Below are 9,081 nucleotides of genomic sequence, written 5' to 3'. Positions count from 1 at the left end.
TAGCTAAAGCTCCCTGGTGTTCCCTAAAAATGAGCAGCACTACATATTCTCACAGATAGCGAAGGGTGACACACATATGTGTAAGATACATATGAATTTTGGAAAACATGGAAACTTTAAAAACACAAAAGGAGGGGCAGGCATTGTGGCATAGCAGGTCAAGCCAGTGCTTGCAGTGCCAGCATCCCATATGGGCACCAGTTCAAGTCCCAGCTGCTCCACTTCCAATTCAGCTCTCTGCTGTGGCCTGGGAAAGCAATGGAAGATGGCTCAAATCCTTGGGACACTGCACCCCTCTCCCTCTCCCTCTCCTTCTGTAACTCTTTCAAGTAAATAAATCTTAAAAAAAAAAGAGCATGGTGCTGCCATTCTGTATGGGCGTCACTTCTAGTCCATGTTGCTCCTCTTCCAGTCCAGCTCTCTGCTATAGCCTGGGAAAACAGTGGGGGATGGCCCAAGTGCTTGGGCCCTGCAATCACATGGGAGACCAGGAAGAAGCACCTGGCTCCTGGCTTCGGATCGGTGCATCTCTGACCGTAACGGCCATTTGGGGAGTGAACCAATGGAAGGAAAACCTTTCTCTCTGTCTCTCTCTGTCTCACTGTCTGTAATTCTGACTGTCAAATAAATTTAAAAAAAGAGAGTTGTTCACCTGTCTAGGATGTCTGCATCAGCAACAGTAATCTACAGAAAGCGCCATAGTGTCAAAGGATTAAGACATGCGGTGGTTGGCCAGTTGCATGGCTCACTTGGCTAATCTTCCGTCTGTGGAGCCGGCACCCTGGGTTCTAGTCCCAGTTGCTCCTCTTCAAGTCCAGCTTTCTACTCTAGCCTGGAGGTGCAGTGGAGGATGGCCCAGGTCCTTGGGCCCTGCACCTACATGGGAGACCAGGAGGAAGTGCCTGGCTCCTGGCTTTGGATTACCACAGCCCACCGGCCATAGTGGCCATTTGAGGGGGTGAACCAACAGAAAAGGAAGACCTTTCTCTCTGTCTCTCTCTCTCACTAACTCTGCCTATCCAAAAAAAAAAAAAATACATGCGGTGGTTAACATGAACAAATATTCTATAATGCTCCCCACCAAAAAGACCAAAAGAGGCCAATTTAACACGCAATATATGGAGAGAACAAGAGCCTCAAACACCATGGAATGTGAGAGGTGAGATTTGTAGTTATAGACACTCAGTTTAGCTACTTTTCAACTAGTACCCCAAATGGATGGCACAGAGACTGTGTTGCTGAGGAGCCTCCAGATGGCCCTCTTGATGTCCCTGTTCTTCAGGCTGTAGATAAAGGGGTTGAGCATGGGGGTGACCACACTGTACACCACTGAAGCCCAGGCACCCTCCCCCAGAGAAAGTGAGAAATTTGAACTGAGATAGACCTCAAGGCCTGTTCCATAAAATAAGCAAACAACTGTCAGATGAGAGCCACAGGTAGAGAAGGCTTTGCACTTCCCACCTGGTGATGGGACCCTCAGAATGGAGGAAACTATTTTATAATAAGAGAAGAGGAGTGCTGACATAGGGAGAAAAGCATATACGACACCAACAAAACAAACAAATATGTCATGGGTGATCGTGTCAAGGCAGGTGAGGTTGAGAAGCTGAGAAGGATCACAGATGAAACTGGAAATTTCAACATCCTTGAAGCAGGTAACTTGCAAGACCATTCAACTGTGCAACAGGGAATCCAAAAGACTTCCCACAACTGTCACTGAAACTAAGAAACCACAGTGGTGGGGGTTCATGATGACCTGGTAATGAAGAGGGTGACAGATGGCGACAAACCTGTCATAGGCCATCACTGTCAGAAGCAAATCATCCATGCATCCAAAGGTGATGGAAAAAGACAACTGTGTCAGGCAGCCCACATAGGAGATGACTGTGCTGTGAGTGTAGACGTCCACAATCACCTTGGGAACTGTGGTAGAGGTGAGACCCATGTCAGCCAAGGACAGATTGCAGAGGAAGAAGTACATGGAGGTGTGCAGGTGGGAGCCTAAGGTGACAGCCAGGATGATGAGCAGATTCCCAAGCACTGTGACCAAGTACATGGACAGGAACAGCACAAAAATGAGGGGCTGTAGATCTGGATCCTCCGAGAATCCCAAGATATGGAATTCTGAGACACGTGTAAGATTTTGTGTTTCAATACAATAACCTGCATTTCTTCTGGAAAAGAAAATAGTGTTGGTAAAAGTAAACAGATAACAGTCACCCAGCACTCTGTATATGTTTTCAACTCAACTAGTCACAGTTGTAGTTCACGAGTAACTCTAAGCTTTATACAATAAACGGATTTAAAAGAAAATGTTACATGGTATTATACCGTTTAGAAATTTATAATTTTTATGATGTGTTTTCCCACTGGAAGAAGAAGACTTCTTCCAGTCTTCTCAAGCATGACACACTCAGGCTTCTGAGGGTGCTTTCATGATTGGTTTCCATGTTACTCACCTCCTTCTATGCACATCCACTTTAGAGACACTCAAATGAAAATTTTAGAAGACCATAAACATTAGAAGGACTAAGTCCATGATAACAATCAATTATAACCTATTCTTTGAAATTATTTTTAGTTTTTTTAGTTTTAGTGGATGTAATTTTGTTCACAGATACAATATAATGATATTCACTCTTCATTCCCTCCCTCGCTCACTTTCTTTCCTTTTTGAGATAATATATTTTTAATCTACATTATGTTATACTACTATACTCTTAATGATCAGTGATTACTTTAACATTTACTATCTATGGGTGAAATGGTCATCTTTCTATTCAATAACTATAACACTTGCTTATATTTCTGTTAAGCTAGGGTCTTTTGCTTTTCTGCTTGCTAAATTTTCTTTTGGTGAAGCACCTTTTACTTTCAAAAAGGAAGGATATAAAGTGTCTTTCCTTGTTTAGAAAAACATTCTTGCTAACAGTGTGCTATATACGTTATTTTATTGTAATCAACAGTATAATTTACATGACTTAAACAAAGTATAATACCCTGAAGAGCTAGAACTGCATTATCTAACCACCAAATTAAAGTTGGGTATTCACAATCAGGAAATATTGCTGAGTATCAGTTGCCCTCTAGGGTTTTATCATTCTTAGCTCTTCTGATTGCCCTCCATGGTAGATGGAAGTAGTCACTCAAGCATTGTGTATCTGCTTGTTTTGAGAGGCAGAGACACAGATGGATAGACATTTGAGAGTTTTCCTCCACTGGTTCACTTCCCCAAATGACTACCATGGCTGTGACTTCTCCCATGTGGAAGCTTTGGGAGATGGAATTCAATCCAGGTCTTCCACATGTGTTGGAGGAACCCCAATATTTGATCATCACCACTACTTCCTATCATCTGCAGTAGCAGGAATCTGGAGTGAGGAGCCAGATCCGGGAATCCAACCCAGGCATGCCAGTGTGGGAGGCGGACATCTTAACCACAATGCTATATGCCCACTCCCATTTGTCTTTTAGCATCCTTTAATATATAACTCCTTTCATTTGTTTTGTGGACTTCAAATCTTGATAAAAAGTTTATCTGTGTACATATAATCATGTAATATCAGTGACCACATATGTAACACTGATACACTAGGCACCTGACAACGACATAAAATAATGAACTTTAAGAGCCACCTGAATTTTTCAAATATTTTAATATACACCCCTTATAACCTCAGTTTTTTTTTTTTTTAGAAAAACTGCTATATAAGAGATGGTTGCTTTAAATTTCTTTAAAGCTTTTATTCTGTTTCCTTTCATGGCCTGGTCATTCTGCTTTATGGTTTTTCTGATCATAAACTTTCTTGCCTGTAGTTGAAGTGAGGGAGATCAGGGAAGACCCAGCTTTGAGTTCCCATCATCGTATATAGAATTCAAAGATTGTCATGACACACCTTCCTGATAGTTGGATTACAGTTCTCTAACTTCAGCTGCCTAAAGGCAATGCTAATTCATTCCTTGGTCTTGGAACCCAAGACCCAAACTGCATGCCTCTTTCTCAGATTAAGTGAGTGATTTCAAGAGTTGGGGACAAAGTAGATGGCTGAGTTGAAATCTTGAAATGAGAACAAGATCGAGATTGAGATCAAGAGAGAATATCCCGAGAATGACCCTGTGATCTTTCTGTGATCTTTGCCTTTGAACTCAGCCAGATCAGACTGCTGCCCAAGAAACCCCAAGGTAAGATGACAATGAACTGGGGTCCCTTCCTGGAGTGACAGGAAAGAGAAAGAGATGGCTGCTATATCAGAGGGGAATACTAGACATGCTCCTCATGTCTACAGTCAGACTACTCACCTGTCTCAAACATGACTTCACCCATTTCTACCCCACAGCTTTGCAAGAGTTACACAAAAACTCAGGGCTCCTCATTTCTTTTGTAAGACAAAAATAAATGTGGGCAACAGAACATGATTTTATGTTGATGCAATGAAACAAGCTACTTAGAATCTAGGGTTCAGAGCCTGGCACTTAGGAAGCCCTCAATAAAGCTATGTGATGTTAGGGACATGGCATCCTCCCCCTCCTCCTCACCATCACCTTCATGACATTGCTGAGTGCTCAGGGGACAGTTTAGAGGTATGCGCAGGCTGCTGTCATGAAGGGGCTGCCAGAGGGACTGAGAACTACTGTGGGAGGGAAAAATTCAAAATGAGAAATCTCAGACCCTAATAAGAACCAAGAACATAAACTGGCACAGGCCTCTGAGCTGAAACTGTCTATGGTTTTCCTCCCAGCTGTCTACCCCAGCTGTCCTGCTTGTCCTAATAATGAGAAAACAGTGTTCCTGACAGCCCTATCAACTTCCACTGTTTCCCTTGGCACTTACTGGGCTGTGCTGAGTCTCAGCAGAGGCATGACCAAGGATGATGGCTCCATTGCTGCTCTTCTGCCTGGAATTCAAGGGAGCCTCAGGCTTTCGACTCAGGACAGGGAAGGAGACAGACTCAGTCTGGGGCTTCCTGATGCAGACACTCACGTGGAGAGGAGTGACCATTATATTTCCAGTGCAATGTCATGGTCTGGAGGCTCTGCTCATTGTTTGTGCTGAGAGGACCTCAGGGGCTCAATGCAAAGAGCTCCTAATTAGCCTGTAGGCCCATGTAGCCCAGTCTCTGATGACTTGCTGATGCAAATAGGAGAAAAATAGGAGAAAAGTAAGTGCACCTGGAATGTTCTCCAAGGACCGCTCACCTCTGCTTCTTGCTGCTGAATACCAAGATGCAGGATCTTTACATAAAATTCAGACTTCTGTTCTCCATGTTCACAAATCCCAATGTGATTCTTTGAGTTCATTGCAGCAATATGAAAAGCATGGAGAATTCCATTTTCTATGCCAAGCATCTGAGACTATCTGCATTTTCTCAGTTAGCAAGAGTCTCTAAAGAAACTTCCTATATTCATTTCCTAAGTCCTTGCTTGAGCTGGCATTTAATGTGTTAAAGTTTATGGGCATTTTAATCATTTACCTGGCTTTTCTCAATTGTTTCTAGGATTGAATATATATTACCAAGTTATTGATAATTACACATTTATTTGATACTTTATGCTTAGTGCAGCAGTAAGAAAGGCTGGGAATACTTCAAGAAGTTTGTGGAAATGCAGGATGAAAACAAATTTCAAAGTTTGTTTCCCTCATATTTTTGAAGGATCGCATAAATATATAAATATCTTCATTTAACCTTGTGATACAGAAAATAGACATGAAAACATTCAGACTAAGAAACATTGTAGGGGCCAGTGCTGTGGCATAGCAGGTCAAGTCACAGCCTGCAGCACCAGCATCCCATAGGAGCACCTGTTGAAGTTCTGGCTGCTCCACTTGTGATCCAGCTCTCTGCTAATGCACCTGGAAAAGCAGTAGAGTATGGCCTAAGTGATTGAACCCCTTTGACCATGTGGGAAACCCAGAAGAAGCTCCTAGCCATTTGGAGAATGAACAAGCATATGGAAGATATTCTGTATGTCTCTCCCTCTCCCTCCCCCTCCCTCCCTCTCCCTCCCACCTCCTCCCTCCCCCTTGCCCTCACTCTCTCTTTCACTCCCTCTCTCCCTGTAACTCTGTCTTCAAATAATCTTTTTTTAAAAAAAGAAACATTGGAAAAGGAATGCACAGTTCTTACTGTTAGTTCCTGAATGCTACTCATGAGCCAGGATTTAGAATTCAGGTGTTTGTACTGACACTTTTCTTTTGGGTGACTAGTCAAATTATCCCAACTGCCCTGCCAGTCCTGCCCATGAGGAAACCTTGCTTCCTACAGTACCTCTTGCACCCACTGTGTCCCACAGAACTCACTGGGCTTGGACCCCTGCTGTAGGACATGTCTGAGGAATGAGGGTCCATTGCCTCATCTTGTCTAGTGAGCAATGAGGGCTGAGCTGTCTCCTCAGGACAGTTAGGAAGACAGCAAGGTCTGGGCATCCTAATACAGATGACTCTGGAAAGAGAAGACACAGGCACAGTTTTTCCTAGTCTGGAACCAGTATTCTTATTTAAAAATTCATCCTTTGTATTTGAATGACAAAAAGAGACAAGGACAAAAAGACAAAGGGAGAGAACTTTTGTTGACTGATTCACTCCCAAAAGCCCACAAGACCCAGTGCTGAGTCAGGCAAAGCCAGGAACTGAGGATTCAACCTGGGTCTCCCATGTAGGTGGCAGAGCCAAAAATACTTGAGCCATCATCTGCATCCCCAGGAGAACAGTAACCAGAAGTAAAGACTGGAAGCAGAGCAAAGACTCAAACATAGGCACTCAAAAATAAGATGCCTGCATCGGCCAGCGCCGCGGCTCACTAGGCTAATTCTTTGCCTTGCAGCACCAGCACACCTGGTTCTAGTCCCGGTTGGGACGCCGGATTCTGTCCCAGTTGCCCCTCTTCCAGGCCAGCTCTCTGCTGTGGCCAGGGAGTGCAGTGGAGGATGGCCCAAGTACTTGGTCCCTGCACCCCATGGGAGACCAGGAGAAGTGCCTGGCTCCTGCCATCGGATCAGCACAGTGCGCTGGCTGCAGCGTGCTGGCCGCGGTGGCCATTGGAGGGTGAACCAATGGCAAAGGAAGACCTTTCTCTCTGTCTCTCTCTCACTGTCCACTCTGCCTGTCAAAAAAAAAAAAAAAGATGCCTGCATCCCAAGTGGCATCTTAACTGCCATGCCAAATGCTTGCCCCTTGGACTAGCATTAAAGACTGCATAGGCTGGCCAGTGCTGCAGCTCACTAGGCTAATCCTCCACCTGCGGCACCGGTACTCCAGGTTCTAGTCCCAGTTGCTCATTTTCCATCCAGTTCTCTGCTGTGGCCCTGGAGGGCAATGGAGGATGGCCCAAGTCCTTGGGCCCTGCTCCTGCATGGGAGACCAGGAGGAAGCACCTAGCTCCTGGCTTCAGGTCATCACAGCACACCAGCCATAGCAACCATTTGGGGAGTGAACCAATGGAAGGAAGAACTTTCTCTCTGTATCTCTCTCTCTCACTGTCTACCTCTGCCTGTTAAAAAAAAAAAGACTGCACAGGCTATTTTCTATGAATTTCTTGAACACTTTAGGTACTGAAGAGTGGGTCTCTGACATTGGTGTGTAAGCACTACAAGATTGTGCATATATCAGTCTTCTCCCCAGCATGTTACACAACCCATAAAATGATCTGCTCTCAGCCACATTTTCCTGCAGAACTCTCAGTTGGGTGGGTGTATCTCTGCATTGTGTAGTTATACAGTTTCTACCACACTGCTCCATGGTGTATCATCGGTCATGTAGTCCAAAGAAATAACCATGATTTCTCTTCTACCAGCAGAATCTCCCTATGATGTCACAAACAGCTGTGAGCATTCAACAAATGCTGCCAGTACAGTGGCCTCTGATGTTTGCTCTCCAAGTAAGTGATCACTGTACACCAGAATGTATTTTCCTTAGGTATTTTAATGTGTGTTACCATGTCATTAAGTCTTTAATGCAGTATAGTTTGAAGATAAGTGATATCAAGAAGGTGATGGAATAGGAAACTCTACGGCTCATTTCTCCCATTGAGATTGGATTTACCAACATTTTGGACCAAATTACCTTTGTTAGAACTCTACAAACTAGTTAAGAGATTATATCACCCTAGCTGAGTGCAAAGCCAGGGAGAAGTGTATCAAAATACCTTTGTTGCATTTTCCCACTACAGAGCTCCCTGTCCCAGAAACAGCGTACCAGAATGAAGAGAAAACTTCCTCCTACTGGAAGGGAGTTCTAATCCCTCAGGGAAAGGAAAGAGAAGGTGGAGTGTTCTTCCAAAGTTCTGTCTTCTCAGGGCTGCCTGAGGAACTGGTTCATACCTTTCCAGCGTTGGAGCTGGAATGGTAATGGCATTGAATGGTACTGGCTGAAGAGAACAAAGGAAGGCACCTCCTTACAGCCCTCAGAGGAAATGCAGTACCACAAACAGACACTAGGGGGAGGAAGAGATGCTGAGCTCTGGAGAACAAAGGCTAACCTCTAACTGCACAAATCACACACACAGAAACCCAGGGAAGTTTTGGGTGTCACCCACAATCCCTAGACATTCTGTTGTGAAGATATTTCCATGTTGGAAGCCCATCCATAAGGACTGGGAGATGCTTTTTTCCCCATTGCTCCAATATCCATGGAGAGTAAGAATGCATGGAAACAGGGAAATATCACCTAATAAAATTAGCAAACTGCATCTCCAGAGATAAAGTACTACATCTTTCTAAAGGAATAAAGATATTTGATCATCCCACAGTAAACTCAAAATACTTAAAGATTATCAGTATTGTTAGGAAACTGGTGCAGTTTTATCCATGGCACGATCTATACCCTGATTTACATCCCAAGCTCTAGCTCCCGAAGCCATTGCTGGAAGCCAGGTGGCCACATGGCCCAACCTCTGTTGTCAAGCTGCACCCCCATACTAATGGGATTCACTGCTCCTGCTTCCCTGCCCTCCTTCAGGCAAAGTTTTAAAAGGACCTGTTCTGTCTTCAAAGAAGGAGGTACCTTTCTCTGAAGGAAGGAGAGAACCTCCACTTTGACTATGACCTTGTCTAAACAAGATAAGAGTCGGAGAACTCAGAGGGCTT

The 9,081-nt window shown here is 44.2% G+C and overlaps 1 protein-coding gene across 1 annotated transcript; it reads right to left on the bottom strand.

Annotated features, from left to right (window-relative positions):
- Positions 1 to 1,672: 1,672 nt before the first annotated feature.
- LOC149121536 (olfactory receptor 7E24-like) lies at positions 1,673 to 4,881 on the bottom strand. The gene is made up of 2 exons (XM_089315575.1): positions 4,832 to 4,881; positions 1,673 to 2,174 (listed from the first exon to the last, which is right to left on the bottom strand). Exons 1-2 carry the CDS (start codon positions 4,879 to 4,881, stop codon positions 1,673 to 1,675), a joined length of 552 nt encoding a protein of 183 aa, XP_089171701.1.
- Between the last annotated feature and the right edge of the window lie 4,200 nt (positions 4,882 to 9,081).

Source organism: Oryctolagus cuniculus, chromosome 16 (genome assembly GCF_051225735.1).
Source record: "Oryctolagus cuniculus isolate XC-2025 breed Fujian yellow rabbit chromosome 16, ASM5122573v1, whole genome shotgun sequence".
Lineage (NCBI taxonomy): Eukaryota > Metazoa > Chordata > Mammalia > Lagomorpha > Leporidae > Oryctolagus > Oryctolagus cuniculus.
The sequence above is the reverse complement of the archived record's forward strand: the minus strand, read 5'-3'. Positions and strand labels throughout refer to the sequence as shown.

Excerpts from the sequence above, each read along its gene's own strand:
- LOC149121536 (XM_089315575.1), bottom strand. The coding sequence starts at position 4,881 with ATGGAGCCATCATCCTTGGTCATGCCTCTGCTGAGACTCAGCACAGCC. Across the intron at positions 2,175-4,831 it reads CTGAGACTCAGCACAGCCCA|AAGAAATGCAGGTTATTGTA; the intron begins GTAAGTGCCAAG and ends TTTCTTTTCCAG.